Source organism: Galendromus occidentalis, unplaced genomic scaffold, assembly GCF_000255335.2.
Source record: "Galendromus occidentalis unplaced genomic scaffold, Mocc_1.1 scf7180000077419, whole genome shotgun sequence".
NCBI lineage: Eukaryota > Metazoa > Arthropoda > Arachnida > Mesostigmata > Phytoseiidae > Galendromus > Galendromus occidentalis.
The window spans coordinates 229,071-246,620 of NW_003805407.1; the positions used below are offsets into that span (position 1 = coordinate 229,071).

Consider the following 17,550-nt stretch of genomic DNA (forward strand, 5'->3'; position numbering starts at 1 on the left):
GCCCTCGGGAATTGAGCCCCTAAAGAACAGCGTCCTTATCAAAAGCTCTCGCCCCTTGCCGTTCCCAGAACAATCGAACTGAGGAAAACATCAAGGCTGTCCTCGAGAAGACCTGCGCGGCCTGCCCTGCCATCGAGAAGTGCCAAGAGGTCATCGACGAACACGTAGACGAGCTCTTCGAGCTCCTCAAGAAGGAAGTCACCGTGGACAAAATTTGTCGAGCCATCGGTCTCTGCGGCTCCCGAAAGTCGGCGGTGAAAGCTCCGAAACCTACCTGCGCCGAATGCGAGCAGATCGCTGGCTACATCGTCGAGGCCTTGAACGTAAGTCCGATCCGGCACGTAGATAGTATGTAGATAGTCCATAATATGTATGAGGTACCCCAGGAGCTTGCCCTCGAGAGGATGAGCTTCGACATGGAAGAGTTCCACGCTACGAGCTCCCGAACCTTGCCGCTCCCAGGACAATCGAACTGAGGAAAACATCAAGGCCGTTCTCGAGAAGACTTGCGCAGCCTGCCCTGCCATCGAGAAGTGCCAAGAGGTAATCGACGAAAACGTGGACAAGCTTTTCGAGCTCCTCAGAGAAGAAGTCACCGTGGAAAAGATCTGTCAAACAATTGGCCTCTGCGGTTCCCGGAAGTTGGCCTCGACCCCGGTTCGATCTCCGGAGCGAGTCCAAGGCCAGACATGCGAGCTTTGCCGGACCGTAACGCACTTCCTCATCGACGAGCTCAAGGTGCGTTTCTGAAATCGATATAATCCTGTGTGCCTCCATGGAATCGTTGCTCGCAAAGTGACGGCGCGTGCTCCCATCCCTAACTAAGGTCAATCCCCCCTGCTGCAGGACAACAAGACCGATGAAGCCGTCCTGGAAGTCCTGGAAAGAGTCTGCAAAGTTCTGCCAGTAGATCGCGTCGAGTGCGACAACGCCATCGACACCTACGGTCAGATAATAATCTCGATGATCCGACAGAATGTCTCGGCTGACCAGATCTGTTCCGCGATCGGTCTCTGCTCTTCCCGGATGATCGCAAAGAAGGTCGGGAACGATCAGTGCAACGTCTGCGTCCTGGTCACCGGATTCCTCATCGATGAACTCAACGTGAGTATCCATCGTCGAATCGCGACCTCCTTCCGTTAGGGCAGGGATTCAAATCCAAGATTTCAAGAGTAGACGTGCCTCACGCAATAGATTGTGTTCCCCAAGAGAGAATATCTCATTCATAGGACAACAAGACCGACGCAGCCGTCATTGCGGCCCTCGAGAAGGCCTGCAGCATCGTCCCCGTCGACAAAATCCAGTGCAAGAATTATGTCGATGTGTACGGAAGCATGGTCATCGAAATGATCAAGAACAATTTGAGTGCCGATGAGATCTGTTCTTCGCTGGGATTCTGTTTCACCCGGAAGCCCCCGGTCTACGAAAGTGCGTAATCATTGTGCTCCTTAATTCTGCTCGCTGTCGCCAAACTTTCGAATGCGAACATATAAAATAAAGCCGTGGCCTAAATGTCTACTAACTGCATGTCTACTCACCTGGGATTGTCAAAATATGTGTGATAGGCCTCCGCATTCAATGAAATCGATCTGTAAATGCATGACGCCTCCTGTAGAGCCTTTTACTGTCGAAAAATGCATCGAGGAGATGTGAGAGACTCTCTTGGAATGCAAGCTTTCTTCTCCTTCGATTCGGCATCCCCCACGAATTGTCCGGAGTCATTTCCGCGATGCCGCGTACGAGGGGAGCTGTTGCATGAAAAGTTCTCCGGAACTTATCGCATCCAGATGCTTTGTTTTGTCAAGGCGTCGCAGGTAAGGATCTGTTTCGGATTATTCATGTTTCAGATCAAGTCTGTCCACTCTGCGAAATCGCTGTAAACGTAGTCGAGGAGGAACTCCGGAACAACAACACGCAAAAGCAGATTGAAGTCGCCCTGGAGAAAGCTTGTTCGCTAATGCCCAAGAGGGATCAAGAGTCCTGTCGTAACATGGTCAACGTCTACACTGCGTACATCATTGACATGGTGGAGAGTCTCGCCACAGCTGAGCAGATTTGCCAAACGCTCGGTCTATGTCCCACGCGTAAGTCTCCCGGAAGCTGCGTATACCGTATACCTGACGATCCGCGATGGGCCCTCCAGAACTAAATTTCTTTTCTGTTCAAATAAAGCTCCAACTCCTCCGAAGTGCGAAGTCTGCTTATATATCACCAACTTCGTCGAGTCGGAGCTGGGTGACAATCGCACGGAAGCTCGTGTCCAAGAGCTGCTCGGCAAAGTCTGTAACGTCATTCCTAACATGGACGTCGCGCAGTGCAAAGCGACCGTCGAGCAGGCATCCGACATGATCATCACTCTTCTTCTCCAAATGGTGCCCCCGAGGAAAATCTGCGAAGAGATCAAATTGTGTCCGGCGTCGTCGAAGCGAGACCTTTCTCCCAAAGTTTCCGTATCGACTTCTGAACAATGTACGTTCTGCAAGTGGCTCGTGACCTGGGTCGACGACAAGCTTCAGGACAAACGGACTGAGGTCAGTGCCTCTCAAGGCGTTATCGGCCGACTGAGATAAGCAGAAGCTACTCTTCTGTCACTTGGGATCCGCGATCCCGCTCAGCCCCGAATCTCTCTATCCCTTCCAGGCTGTCATCATCAAAGAGTTGGACGCGGCCTGCGATTTACTCTCAGACGCGGGGAAATGCAAAGACATGGTTAACGACTACGTCGACATGATTGTGAAGATGCTCGTCATCTACGCTGAGCCCGAGAAAATCTGCGAAGCCATCAAGAAATGTCCGGCGAAACAGCTTACAAAAGACGAACCTCCGTGCCGTTATTGTCGGTACGTCATCGATGAGCTACGTAACGATTTCCAGAAAACTGAAGCCGAACTCAAGGATAAACTCGATGGGATTTGCCGAGTGATCCCTGTCGATGCCACAGCCTGTCAGAGCTTCGTGGACCGATACGCCGATCAGATAATCTCACTGATCCTGAGCGATACGGATCCTGAGAGAATCTGCGAAGTTCTCGGCGTCTGCCCCAAGAAAATCAAAGCCTCCAGTACGAAGTGTAACTTCTGCCGAGAAGTGATGCACTTCATCACCAACGAGATCAAGGACGAGGCCACGGATGACGAGATCGTCGCTATGATGGCGAAAGCGTGCAACCTCTGCCCGGCCGCTCATCGAGATGATTGCCAGCGCATGATCGAGATCGAAGGACTCGTAATCGTGCGAATGATAGCCGAAAACATCGACCCCGAGTCTATTTGCGAGGCCGTGAAATATTGTCCGGGGTGAGCGTTTTATTCGATCCTGTGTTTGGTTCGATTTTCCGTTTTCTCACATTCCCTCTGGCAACGGCCTAATTCCCCCCAACGAGAACTCCGAATGACGATTCGGCTTCCTCCAGGAGAGGGGATACCCACAAACTCACCTGCACTTGGTGTCAATACGCACTGCACTTCCTCCAAGAGAAACTCTACGATAACTCCACTCAACAAGCCATCCGGGAAGAACTGCAGAAGATGTGCTCGCATCTCCCGACACCCGAAATGAATGCCGAATGCAGAGAATTCGTCGATATCTACGGAGCTTCGCTCGAAGTGATCATCGCCCAGGAGTGAGTCAATTAAATCCAATGAGACTCGTATCTCTCGCGCCTGAGATCCTCGGTGTAGGGGATCATGTCTATGGGGCCTATGAGTGAATAGTCTGGATCCAAAATTCGACCAATCAAGGCCTCGGGTAATTTGGATCGGTGCTCGTGGGACCAAACGATCGCGAGAGTCACTAAATCGAGTTCCTCTTCAGTCTCGACCCGAGTGTCATCTGTCCGGCAATCCACGCGTGCCCCGCCCGCAGAGCAATCGAGAAACCTGTTCGTCGGACTCGCTCGCAGAAGTGTCACGATTGCGTGTCGACCCTCCGATCATTCCGCCATAGTCCGACTCAAATCTGCACGGAAGTCGCTCCGCAGTTTGCCGCCAAGGTGCGTGATTCCAGAGAGGATTTCTAGCTGTTTTCGAACCCAAGTCGAGGGCCGAAACATTATAATTAAATTCTCGCTTCAGTGTCCCGATGCTTCTTCCATTGGGCTGCGGGTTGTGGACGCCTTCGAAAGCGACTTCAGGATCTGTCAGGTATACCCTTTGAGTAAACTGTACATGAATTCAAATGGTCTTCAACTCTTGACGGGAACTCCGGCGGGAGGATAAGAATCGAGACGGAAATCCGAAAATAAATGATGAGAAGAAAGAAGTTGAGCATGAACTTAAGCACTCCAATTTCGGGATTTCAGTATGCCAAATCTTGCTCGAAATTGAGCGGCCGCTTCAGCTGTAACCGGGGAGGGTGCCAACTCGTACGCTGAGGTGAGCGTCTTCTGTTCATTTCCGAGCTCGGCCTTCGACCCAGTTTTCCTTTACCTGGGCTCGGGGAAGATAAATGTCCAATGTATTATTGTTATTCTCCCAGAAGCTGAATGCAATTAGGCCTAGAATGATGGAGCTCACTGTGGGGCTACCTTGCTAGCTCGGACTCGTTTCGGGATAGAGCCCGGACCACAAGTTGCAACGACGGTGTAAGATTAATGTAAAAGGGGAGCGCATATGTTTGCAAGTTGTCTGTGCGACCGCTCGGCCGCGCAGAGTCTGGATCCACGGCGGTACCATGTGTTACGAGTGAGTCGTACAAAGAAGCACACTGTTGTTACGACGAAACTTTAATAATTCGGAGTCGTGATTTTCAGATGTTGTGCCAATAATACAGACCGCGCCGAGAATCGATCATCAGGGATGACTCAAACGAGAGTCAGAAGAGCCGTTTCGAGCTTACGAGAAGCCGAAAAAATAATTCTAAGCTACATTTCGATCTTGTGTGAAATCTCTGAGGCGGACTTGTTCCGCATTTCAGGTCATCGAGTAATTTTGTAATAATGCCAGTCGTCCCGGATGCGATCCAGGCTCTGCTAATAAATTTTGTGCCCTTGTAGCAAGAACTTCCGTATGGAATTCTCAGGGGGTAACGAGAATTCCACTAGCCGCGGGGATCGACGGACAAAAATTCCGGATAGTCCAGATGCAAAACTTTGCGAAGTCGGCTTGCTGCTCAGTCGGACGCGATGCGGTTGCTAGGATAGTAGCCGCTCGTAGCTCTGATTGTTAGTTTCTCACTTTGGAAGGGCGAGCTCGCTCGAACAAACTCGAGCAAACTGCCGGAACGCTCATAGCAAACAACCAACCGGAAAACATTCATGACTCAAACCCGTCGGAACGTAGCCGACGTCCCGCGCGTCTGGGACTATGAACATATTTAATAAGGTGTTCCAAGGTCTCGTCGTTTCACATTTGTTAGTCCATGGCATCGAGAATGGACGAAGGCAAACATAACGCGCCATTCCTAAGTCTGTCTGTCTGATTATATTCCCATCGGAGACGGGGCTTTGAATCGAAAGAGCTCATGAAATTACGCGACGCTGTGAATCATAGCCCAGGTCGCGAGAGCGTAGAATCTATTTCTGCAAAATGAGGGATCGCGGGACAAGACGAGCTTTATACCATTATTGTGAACACGGGCTCGGAAGACAGAATTGTTATCCAAAAAGCCGAAAATATGGATTTTCCGCCCTCCTATCGACAGCCTTTGAAGACTAGCCCTCAGCGAAAACGCCGGCGTAGCTCCGAAGATGCCGTTCGTTCCCTATCATCCCGTGAAGCCCGTTCTTTCCCGACCGGGAGCGAAATATATATAACGATTCAGAGCCGATGCACCTCACGCGAAAGGGGTCACGAGCCGGTTCGGCCTCACGAATGAAGCCGCATCGCGGAGCTTGCGTCGCGCCGCACGAACTGTCACGGATCAGCAGGGAGCGATCTCCGCCGAGACACCGCTCGAAACGAGTTACTATCGTCGAATGTCGATTGCCAATCGACGAACCATCGAGTCAGTGACGAAGCGGCGCATCACTGGGCCAAGGATGACGTGTTCGAACAGGCAGATGTGGAACTCTGTCTGTCGACAGCTCCATCGAATTGGCTCTTTTCAGCTGAATTTGTGACACTTGATTTGGTCATCAGCTTCCGTCCTCATTGTTCTCGTCAAGTTGCCAATTCTCTTCTTCCTTTGCCCGCCCGAGTCTGCTTCCTTCCCGACGATACTACCGGATACTGCAAGATCCAAGTCGGGATGATGAGAGTGGGGAAAATCAGACACCAACCCAGCAGTCAATCACAAGCGATGGAGGCAGAAAGCCTCATCATAACGAAATCCGATGCAAATTGAAGTCGCGTCACCGTGCCACGCGGTCTCGAATATGAATGCGCTGTTTATTTGTTCGGCTGGATATGGTGCTGTCGCTGCCGTTGTAGTTCTCGTCGTTGTGCTGTCTCTCAGTCAGTCGCTCAAAGTCGGATGCTGATTCAAAATGTGCAGATGCAACCCCGATGTACTCCGATTTCTCTCTCTCCCTCTCTTGTCGTCATTGTCTCTTAGCGGACTCCCTGCATACAAATATATATCGCCGCATGGCGCATGTATTGCCGAACAGAAGCATCTCGGGCGAGGCTCGAGACACTCGACGGCGAGATCCGCATCAAACCAGTTGAAATTTCGGATGCGATGAAAGCGGAGTGAGAAACAATAGGGTGTCTCTGAAGCTACCCGCAGAATGAGCTTGCTTTGACTTTTGAATTTTATGACAATTTGCTTGTTTGACGCTCTGCCGGGATCGGCTGCTAATTCGATTTTTTTCGGAGCGGGCTGTTCGTTGTTCGTGAGTTCCTTTGTTTGTTTTTTGAATCGCACGGCTGAGCGAGCGAGAGACACCCGTGTTTTTATCATCACCCGGAGCGGAATCCTCCTCCTCGCGATTCGTGAAAGAATCCTCGAGGAAAAGGCTTGCCTGGATAGGGAGTTTTCATTACACGAAATTCTACGAATTCATCTCTCAGCTCCTCCATGCTAGCTCAAGATAGTCTCTGGGAAGAAATCGAGGCCAGCGTGACTTCAACTGAAAACTCGAGAGTCTCGAAATTTATTTCCATTTGGAGGGTGAGTCGATATCGACTTAGAGATGGTCAATTGAAGATTTAGAAGTCTTTGATTCAGAGTGCGGTTCTGTTAACTTATGTACCTAGCTAACTACGAAGCCTGTTAGTGGGACTACCTCGCTGGACATGGAAACCATAGCTTCCCCGTATATCTATAATTATACGATAGTCATCCTCTAATTTTACCTAATGATGAAGCCCTTCGAGTCATTTGGGAGCGCGAATCCCGTCGATGTATGCGACTGATCATAAATCGAAAGCTTTCTTGACGCCCGTCCGGGTGAACCCTCTCGGGGGACCGGAAGCCGGAAATCCTTCCTAGTATCTGGAACTCGCTCGTCGTACGCGTGGAATCGATTACTTCTTCTTGGTCCTGTAGTAATCATTACGATATCCTCCTTGATAGTACGGCGAGTAGCCGCCGTAACCGCCAGCATACGGAGCGTAGGAACTATAACGATCGTGGGGGAAGTAGGTCACGGATCTCCCGGAGGAGGGCGACGGTGTCGGAGGGAGCCCTGGAAGGGAGAAACATCAGGTGACTTCATAGGCTGCGAAGGAGGAGAATTCCCGAGGGCTTCAAGCTCGAAAATCGAGAACCGTGATTCTCACAAATTCGAGGAGAGAGACATCGAGCAACATTCGACGCCCAGAGAGGGATGACGCGGAATCCTAAGGCACGGGGAGCGAAGACATGGAGCCTTCTGTGAGCGAGATCGAGACGACACCGGAAAAAAATCACGGATATGCTCTGTCCGGATGCCGAAAACTCTCAGGTGAGTCTCCATTCCCTCATTCTAGCATCAAAATTGAGGGAGTAGCCTCCTTCACGGGAAGTTCCGTCTCAACTGGGGAGGCAACGATGCGGCAGGAGTGAGCGAGCGCTGAATGTTCGTGGCGAAAGAGTGCTCGCTTGGAGATATCGATATTTGAATACTCCCCAATGGAACTGAGCGGCGCGACTACCACCGGATTCAAAACTTTGTCGAACATGCTCCGGATCGCAACCAATCCGTGACCATCCGAAGGCTCCGGGACTCAGCCATTCCGGTCGGCTAAGGTCAGTCGGTCGGTGACTTCCAATCGTGACCGCCAAATCATCGGATAGCGGTCGGAAACTTGGCGGGAGCGAAATTCAAAAACTCGATTAGCCCATGAGACTCGGTGAGCGGGAGGAATTCGGAGGCCCACGCGGAAAGATTTGCGAGATCGGGCTGCGCTCGTGCAAATTGTCAAATGATGACACAATACCGAACGCCCGGCTGGGGCGAATGGCAGAAAAAATCGCGCTTTGAGTCGCTCATGACCATCCTTAATGACGCGTCAAAACCTAATGGAGATTGATGTATATTAGCGCTATTGTCTCCAATGGAATTCGTTGAAATGGCAGCGCGTATGTTTTTCTTGTTTCGAACACGACTCGTATTGTCCGTGGCAGAGGAAATTAGCATGTCGATCGACGCTCGACTGAATATGGACATTTGCGGGAACGGGAGGCAACGCGGTCCCCAGCTCCGCCGAATCAGGATGAGCGTGGCTCTGTTAGGTATGCCCTTGTGGTATGCCCACGGGCTCCAGGAGCCTCGATTGCCTCCCCACAGGTCCACGGAGGGATGTCAAATCTCGGGATGCGGAGGAAAAGATAAAAACATCAACACTTACAGAGATTACTGTGCTCGTAAGGAGCTCGGTAGTTCGACGATACGGGCGGATAAGGGGGATACGATCTTCGCTGGGCATCCCGTTGGGCTTCTTCTCGATTTTTGAGATCTTGACATTCGAAGACGTCTTTGCATGAGTATCCAAAGCCCCGTCCGAGTTTATCAGTCGAGTATCCGAAACGGTACGGATCGATTCTGGAATAGATATTCTTCCAACCGTGAGTTTCAGGCTCGGAAACCATAGGCCCTGGATCGAGGAGCAAGAGATGAGCTCCGGTCTCCGAATGGAGGATCTCCTTCTCAGTCACAGGCTCGAAGCAGACGCAGCTCTCGGGACGAGTGCAGGTGGAACTCACCTGTTCAGGTAGTCATTGCCGTAGGGTGAATACGGGAGCCTACCGCCATAGGATCGGCCGTCTCGATTGTAGTAGGGATCGCGATCGTAGTACGGGTCATGGAAGCGCTGTCTCCAGGGTTCGTTATTGTAGGGATCGTAGCCTCGATAGCGATCGTAGTCATTGTAGAAACGACTCGGAGCTCCGTATCCTCCGCCGTAACCAGCCGGTTGAGGATATCCGCGGGGATCGTATCCGCGGTTGTAGTACCCGCGGTCGTCGTAGCCACGGTGGTCGTATCCACGATAATCCGGATAACGATAGTCAGGATAATAACGATCTGTGAAGCACAACTCACTGTCATCGGGGAATCGGGACACGTCTTTAAATTCAAATGGCGAAGATATCCAGACACGGCATTCATAATACGTGCTCTATGGAGCCCTAAATATCATGGCCGACATAAAATCCCCGATGCTTAGAGCGACTTGTTTTCATTTCAGGACGGACGAGACGGTGTGTTCATGCTCGCGCGACTAAAGGTCGGCATTCGATCGCGATATTTCGAATGATGATTATCGGAGGCAGCGGTCCTAAGGCCACGGTCGCTTTTATGATGAACACGTCCGTCGAACGTCCCGCTGATGGCTGTATGTTTCGCACTGTGAGTGAGTGATTGTGGAATCGCCGAGGGATTTGCAATTGAAATTCGCCATTGAAGTTCACGAATGGTTCGAGTTGAGTGAACTCGCCCCGCTGGTGGTTGTGTCCTTCCCTCCGACGTTTCCGTTGCTGAATACATTGCATCGTGCTCGTTGCGGGGCTTCTGCTCCCCTGACTCGTGAAAATGCTTTTGTCTCTTTTGCATTTTTCTTCCTTTCCACACACCCTCATGCAGCCGCGCAATCGCTCACATACACACGAACCGTGCCGCTAAGCGACAATCTCTGACACAATTTATGCCCGTGGGTTTATTGGCGTTCTGAAACGAGACATTCTGCGTTTATCGACTTTTCCAGAGAATCACTCGCGTCTTTTGTGTGCTTTTTGCTCGTTGCTTGCCCTGTTTCTCCCCACACAACGAGGGTGAGGCAAAAAAGAGCACGTCACGAGAGGCATCTTTGTTTTTTGCGTCGTTTTGCCAGTGCATACGATTCTCTGAGCACATGCTATTGTGAATAGTTCCTGGGTCTTTTACTCCTCCGAGACTTTTTTTTTCAAATGCCAGAATCGTTGAATCCTCTTTTAACGAAAATGAGAGAGCCTTCAGTGTTTCGGGGAGCCAAACCATGCATTCGAACAGGAAGGGAGCTCTGTCATATTCGGAGATGGTATTTTTTCCAAGCACAGAAAACCTCATGCAGCACACGCGCACTCGGTCAGAACTTTTTTCGAACAGTTCATTGTTCGTCGATTTGTATGAGAGGAAAGGGGGAGGGGGTTGTGGCTTCCCGAGCTCTCCTGGGGAATGCATCACTTTCTCTCCACACAGGACAATACACACGCATAAAAATGACCAATCTTCTAATTTCCGCATCTATTTTTGTCAGGCGCCGGCCTTAATTCTTCGACAATTAGGAAACAAAGCACGGATGCTGTTGTCTTCATGACGATGGGGGACTTCGCTACACAGCGTACAAATTCAATTTAATACCTCACCCGACTCGGATCTGCGGAGCGAGCAGCGGCCAGAGCGAACGAGTCAGCGAGCGCATAAAGGAGGCTTACAGAGAAACTCGCCGACCGAGTGACTTGATGTCGCGCGCACCCTGTCTATCTTCGTTTCTCGTATCCGGGCAATCCTAAGTGCGGTCGGTGTCTGTCTCCTGCGACTGTGTGTGTGCGTGAGTGGGTGCTCGCTGTATCCTGAATTCGTACTCGAGCGAACGAGCAGAAGAACCTGCTCGACTGTCGGTCTGTGTGTCTTCCAGTCGTAGCAGCCGGGGCAAACAGTTAATAATTTAGAACATTCTGATGTTGCTGCTTTCCGTGACAACAGCTAGACTTTCACCAAGCGGAGAATCATACTCCCGGGTAACAGACAGAGGCTCGGTAGCGGTAGGACCAAAGGGGGAATTTCAGTTTTCGCCGCGGGTCAATTCGAAAATTATTTTCCAATCTCCGCATTAGTTGGCGATCGATATCGACACTCACCTCGATTGTCTCGCTGGTTATTGAAATCATTTACTCTGAGAGTTGTCGGTGGCACAGTGGAGCTCGGAGTCATGTCGCGATCCGACGATTGCGCCGCTTTACGGACTTTGGGTCCGCCTGAATGCTCGTTGTTGCCGTCGCTGTCTCCGAGCTGGAGTTGGGCGGAGACATGAGCTTCTGGGATCGGCAAAGACTCCGAATTCAAAGCAGCGGGCTCCGGGAGTGGAGGAGCTTCCGTAGAGGTTGTCGTCGTGGGATTGAGTAGAGGTAGAATGGTCGAAGGGCCCTCCGCAGCCCATGCCGAAGCCGTCAGCAGAAGACAAGCTCCGAAGAACTGTGGTAGAAATTTTTTCTCGTTAGGCACGAGCACTGGCTGTTGACACTCGAGAGAACTCAACGCCGATTCGATAATTATCCAAGAGCGGTACCACAGCAGCTCATTCACGGAATCATTGACGAAACACCTGCCTTGCTCTGATGCATCGCGCTGGCCTTTGGATGTTCGACTGTGACTTCGACCGGCTCGCTCAGATTCGAACCGGGGTTTCAGTCCTCTCTCGAAGCTTTTGTGTCAACTATTGGGTATTGATAACGAAAAACCACCGGCGACATTCTATTCATCGAAACACAACACAACGGAAGCGAATCGCGTGGCTGTCAGAGCAGGCCGCTGCTCGAAGCCGGCACGAAGTCTGCGAGGAAAAAAAACGGGAGAGATCGCAAACGCTCCGGTTCGGACGGCTGTCCGGGGAAAAACTCACCAGTCGTCATCGATAATGTATGCTCTGCATCGAAGTAACACGTGTGCGCTGGCAGAACAAGCACTGATTCATATTGTATTATATTTATCTGGATTACTCGGTCAACCCCGGAAAACATGTCCGAACGTCCCGGGACTCTTTTGTTCGAGGACTCGGGAACAGCTCCTACGTCACTGAAGTTTCCTCTGGGAATCGGAGGGAATGAGCATATCCGTTGGCTGGATCGGCGAATTCCCACACAATAATCCCGCGACGTTTTTCGGTGAAAACTTCCAGCCCTGAGTTTCTTGCGCGGAAAGATTTTCCCCCACGTTGACCTTGCGGAGACACTCTCAGGTGTCGAACAGGGTATTAGATTCGAACTCACCGATTCGGTGATCGGACGTCGTGGTCCGAGAACGGTGACGTGAACCAGTTGGCGTATCCGAGCCGAATGACCAAGGAGATCGTGTTATCCAGAAATGCATGAGGCTGAACAAATCTCGTCTCAATGAAGTCAGCGAACCGCTCAACCAACCATTTCAAGGATGGTCCGGGTGAATTGAATTCTGGCTCCAGTTTCGCAGTGCGTAAGCGTCATAATGGCGTCCCCCGTTTGGCAAGCAAGTTTGACATTCGGAAGTGATTCAATCTCATTCACCAGCGGCATTTGCTGATTCACCAACAGGCTCCGTATGATTTATTCTATTATGCCCGACAGACTAGTACACTGCAAGAACTACATCACAATCACTATCCTGAGTGCCAGACTCGCCTTGAAGTCTCAAGCATCCAAGGTAATCGGTCTCATCGACGGAATCATCTTCTTCCACATGTGATTTAACGTTCGAGACGGTTCTCGCTCCCGAGCCGCTCGACTATCTCGCGTGTCTCCGAAGTCCCATTACGATTCAAGTTTGATGTCACTCCCGAGCTGAGTCGCACCATGAGCACGGCATGTTTTTCTCGTTCACCTTACCTGGACAGTTCTTCGAATGTGTGACGCATCTCTAGTGTCTGGGTAGCGACACCGGCTAGGAATTCTTATGTATACTGATCGACAATTGCTTTTGAAAAATTCATCGGTCTGTCGACGGAGAGCTCCACTAAGTCATGCAGCTTCCGACGAGATTTAGAAATTCATAGAAAACACAAGTATCACACGACGGGCCATCTCATCTATGGATTGGTGGCAAACAACTCTCTGACTCTCTTCTCCGCCCAGTCAGCCACGGTAATCGACCATTCTAGCTCGAGCATAATTTATCACCCGATGGCGGAACCGTTGACTGACGAGCCAACAATGGCGCGCTCGTATATGGATCGCCGCTGCATTATGCTGTCTCGTGTTCCGCCCGCAGTTTGACCAACACTGGAAGCTCACTGTGTCATATCGTTGACCGACTCGCTCTTTAGAGAAGACGCTCCCCGGACGGGCCACTCGATGAGGTGGTTACGTGAGTTTCCCCCGTCAGCGACTGCGCAGCGAAAATCAAGAACATCTCAGTCGGTTAACGATCTGACATGGGCGGCAAAAGCCACGTCGACGTTGACAACAACGACAAAAGCGGAAAACTCCCGTGAAAGTGAGCTTTACCCGAAAGTAGTGGCCACACAATACTGAGGGTCTATTCATCACTTCTAATGTCAGTTCCGCATGCATTCTGTGTGTTTCTCGTTGCTGTTGGAGGGCACTCAGTCGTTCACTATGAGAGCCGCGAGTCCACCTGTTGACGAAGCCTCGACGTCCTCGAGGTGACGAACATCTGCTTCGGACACCCTCTTTTCCGGGAAGGAGGCGAGTTTTCATCGACTGCGACCGCCACCGGAATTCTCTCGCACACTGCAGTGACTTTCCGAGGATTGCGGGGCAGAGAGCGCTTATCGCGCAAATATGTGGACCTGGAAGATAAGCACAAAGGATACCTTTACTCCTCGCGAAGTAAATCGAGGCATTGACTAGAATATAACAATTTCAGGTATATACATGGGCCGGAGGGGGGACCTCAATTCCCCTCTTTCTGGAGCTCTGTCTTCTGGCCTCGAGCCAAGAAGTCACGAGACAATCTCCACCGACGATAATATATGACTGAAGGTCGTGAGACATAGAAATCACGTCACGTCACATTCCAGTCGGGAGGATACGAGCTTCCGGTGCGAGTTTCGGTAAGCGACTCCGAGGCTCCGAGCGATTTTTCCCCGCGCGAGAACTTCAGGGTGACGGTCACCGTGTAGTGCCTGGCAGAGAATCAGGACGAAAAGCGTCGATAACGAATACTCACATCGCTTTTTTCCTACTCCGCTGTTGTCATTGGATTGATCATGGAGAGGGATTTCATTGCCTGACTGAGGAGAGAGCAAACGGAAAAAAGGCCTTTGGTCGCTCATTAGAGGAGTCTCACTCAGTCAGATGAATCGATCTTGCCTCGATTCTTCCGTCGAGAAGAAGAGACAGGACGAGAAGGAGGCAGGCTATGTGCAAGCCTCGCAGCAGCCAAGCTCCAGTCGAGCTAAATTAAAGGAAGTCATCGTTAGTACACCGTAGCCCTCTAAGAAGACGGGCGGCCTTCCCCCGCACGGCCTCTGACGGTCGGTCCAACTTCGCCTCCGTCGGCCCTCGCCGTGAGTAAGCCAATTCCAGCCACGCGGCAATCATCGTATTCCCCGCGGAAACGAAGAGACTAGAACATCAATCGATGTTTTCTCTTATCGCCATGACTCCCTCGACTTCCAAAGACTGCCGGCCGTAGCCGGCATCGTACTCGTGAAAGAATATAGTTCTTTCCTCGCGTCATCCCCGGCTTTTTGTCTCACATCCGAGTCGGAAGAGCGCGGATCCTTGCGGGCATGAATAAAGATCTTGTTCGGGTGCGACTTCGATATGATTATCCACATCGAGTGATCACATTGGAAGGTGTTGCGCCGATGTGCGCCTGGAACATGAGCCGAGAACATGGATATTCTCGATCAAAACAATTCCGGCTGTCAGTTGGTCTCAGTCGCCTCGGTGAGCATCGACTGGAGCGTGGTCCTAAATGGTAACGATGAGCTCGGAGGCCTCATTCCGATCGAGCCAATATTTTCCTGGAAATAAAAGTCTATTCTTGTTCCAACTGCTTGGCCGATTATTCGGAGCGCTTAGGTCGAAGCCGCAATCTCGGAGTTTTTTGCAGTCGACCCCGTTCCTCGTTATCTGGTGTCGAAAAGGGTCATCGGATGGTTGAGGACCCACTCGCGGGACTTGGCTGCAGACTTCAGGGACTCAGCATCCTCTGTAAAGGACCGAATCGATCTACGATCCAGTGTTGTTGTATAGAGGATGCTGTTGTCAGTGCCTGCTAAAATTCGCCCCGGAGAACTCGAGGACAGCGGTTCGCAGAACAAAACTCGGAGACGGCGAAGTCGGTACGGGGCCTCGGTTTCCTTGAGTAGACATCGGCTTCGCAGATTTTCCGAGGGTCATTATCGCCGCGCGACTTCGTCTGCTCGTCTCCCCCGTTTCGTAAGACGCCTCTTCTGCCTCGCCTTGTCCCCCGGCATCGAGGAGGGAAAATGCGACTGACACGAATTAATTATTCTGTGTGCCGCTCTAGGCACAAATCCCGAATGACATGGGAACAATCTGAATAAATCTTTGCTTCGTTGTAACCTTGCGCAACAACAATTTCAAAAACTGTTCTTTCTCCTTATCCACGCAGTCTGATGACACAGAAACTCAGTACGGGCACGGGAATGATTTCCCGGATCTCCATCCTTTGCGATTTCTCAACGTCATTTCCATCACAAGCTCCAGGCTCTTGTCTCGCGTTCGGTCGAATATCGAGGTTTTCCACCGAGTGGGAATTCCGGGAAACCTCCAAGGCCTGCGCAGTGACTGACGGTCCCGGACGTCATATTCCTCGGGAAGCCTCGAGCACAGCTATACCCACGCACGAGGGTGTAAGTCGCTGTTCGGTTGAAGTTTCGCAAAAAGAGAGAATCATTATATGGGGTGCGAGATTTCTCCGTCTCCAGAGATGCAGCACGACAAGCCCATGACCATAACGACGGAATTGGGGCCCCTGTTTTATGACGCGCCGCTTATTACGGAGCCGAGCAGTCCTATCGAGTTGCCGAGCTATCCTCTCGTCTCCGGTTACAGAGACACTCATCCATAGGCGTCAGAGGCTGGAATATTGCGAGCCATTCGAAGCGCTACCATTGAGACGCCTGATTCGAGGTTCCCTCTGTAACGCGATAGGCCTCGTTGGATGTCAGAGAACGATGGCTTCTTCATACATACATAGCCTCCTCCTCCTCCCTTGTTTGCAGCGCCGAGCTTTCTAGACGACGGAGAAGTCGTCTCCGGAGGGAAAATAATGTAACGCGAGTATCGGAATCTCTTGGCTCAGAATGACCTCGGCGGGGCCGGATCTGGCGCTGTTCTCAATTTTCGGTCGGGTCACCCGAGAGCCTCGACTGAAGTATCGCAAGGAGCCCAGAGAGGAAGTCGACGGACACTTCGAAGACCTAAAGGGATAGAAGTAGAGATCATCTCCGTTGATCCATTCATTGATCAGCTGGAATTCAATCCAACCGTTATTTTTGCTCATTTTGGAAGGGAAGCCTTTGCCTGCTGGCCATTGAATCGGGTACCCCCTGCCCCTCGATCACTATGGAGCGGAATCCCCGGAGGAAATTCACTGCCCGGTTCCTACGCCCTGATTCAATCATCATTGAACACGATTGAAGAGGATTCGCAGATCCGAGTCGCACGAACAATCCTGCGACGAGCCCTTGCACGCTGAAATCGCCGGCAGTCGATCGTAGGATCAGGGTTCGGGTCCCGGAAGCTTTTGCCAGGAATGTCAAATCCCACACGCATCCGCGCCATTGTAGGCTTTTTTTGTTTAGTCCCAGACGGGTCCAAGCAGACAATAGTCAATCATTCCAGAACTTCTTTCAGATTGATTTCGTTTCCCATGGTTGAGAGGTTTGTTGGAATGACCAGCTGACTGACTGAGTGAGACACAAGAAGTGAGCCTGGGGTATACCTTGAAGGCGCAACCCCGCTCGGCCTATCTTGAATCCGGAATCGACTTGCCGTTGCTACCCCCTGACTGGCGCGGCCGGCGTGAATCGGCTTTGATGGTCGACGTCCAAGATGAACCGGACGCGGCGGACGTCCTCTTGAGCTTTTCGCAGGGCGCGTGAATAAAGCAAACAGCCCTGGCGAAGGTCAGAGGGGTGACACCCGAGGAGTATCTGCGTGTTCTTCCCTATTCAAGGAGTAGGACTTCGTGGGGAGCCAGCAGGGGTTCCGACCGAGGGTTGGAGGGGAGCTTACGAAGCGGGACAGCGTCGCACACGTCAACATCCTTTGAACCGATTCGTGACGGCCGATTACAACGACGGTAGCGTACCGGGGGGTTTGTCTGCGATACACGAGTATTTTCGTATTTATGCTGAGCAACCGATCAGACTGAGTTCCGCAGGGAGTTTTGGGTCGGAACTGAAGGCGAGAGCAGAGGCCGTCGAAGGATGTCCCGGAGTCGGGCTGTGCGATACAGCTTACAAAATATAATTAGAAAATCGGAGGACGCTCCCAGGGCGGAACTGATGAGTGAGATCC

The 17,550-nt window shown here is 51.4% G+C and overlaps 2 protein-coding genes across 2 annotated transcripts in view; one reads left to right on the forward strand and one right to left on the reverse strand.

Moving 5' to 3' along the window:
* Positions 1-4,999, forward strand: part of Sap-r (prosaposin) — a 15,947-nt gene extending 10,948 nt beyond the window's left edge. Inside the window, exons 22-33 of the mRNA XM_029111230.1 lie at positions 69-323; positions 463-738; positions 847-1,104; positions 1,230-1,428; positions 1,848-2,084; positions 2,173-2,531; positions 2,641-3,296; positions 3,413-3,622; positions 3,814-3,991; positions 4,074-4,142; positions 4,301-4,373; positions 4,751-4,999. Coding sequence (XP_028967063.1) covers positions 69-323; positions 463-738; positions 847-1,104; positions 1,230-1,428; positions 1,848-2,084; positions 2,173-2,531; positions 2,641-3,296; positions 3,413-3,622; positions 3,814-3,991; positions 4,074-4,142; positions 4,301-4,372 — 2,769 coding nt within the window. The 3' untranslated portion in view covers position 4,373; positions 4,751-4,999. The remainder of the gene's footprint in view (positions 1-68; positions 324-462; positions 739-846; positions 1,105-1,229; positions 1,429-1,847; positions 2,085-2,172; positions 2,532-2,640; positions 3,297-3,412; positions 3,623-3,813; positions 3,992-4,073; positions 4,143-4,300; positions 4,374-4,750) is intronic.
* Positions 5,000-7,406: 2,407 nt separating this feature from the next.
* LOC114828188 (uncharacterized) lies at positions 7,407-11,682 on the reverse strand. The gene is made up of 5 exons (XM_029111231.1): positions 11,668-11,682; positions 11,200-11,533; positions 9,067-9,385; positions 8,712-8,905; positions 7,407-7,567 (listed from the first exon to the last, which is right to left on the reverse strand). Exons 1-5 carry the CDS (start codon positions 11,680-11,682, stop codon positions 7,407-7,409), a joined length of 1,023 nt encoding a protein of 340 aa, XP_028967064.1.
* Between the last annotated feature and the right edge of the window lie 5,868 nt (positions 11,683-17,550).

Excerpts from the sequence above, each read along its gene's own strand:
- LOC114828188 (XM_029111231.1), bottom strand. Across the intron at positions 9,386-11,199 it reads TAACCAGCGAGACAATCGAG|ATCGTTATTATCCTGACTAT; the intron begins GTGAGTGTCGAT and ends TGTGCTTCACAG. Across the intron at positions 8,906-9,066 it reads GGCAATGACTACCTGAACAG|AATCGATCCGTACCGTTTCG; the intron begins GTGAGTTCCACC and ends TATCTATTCCAG.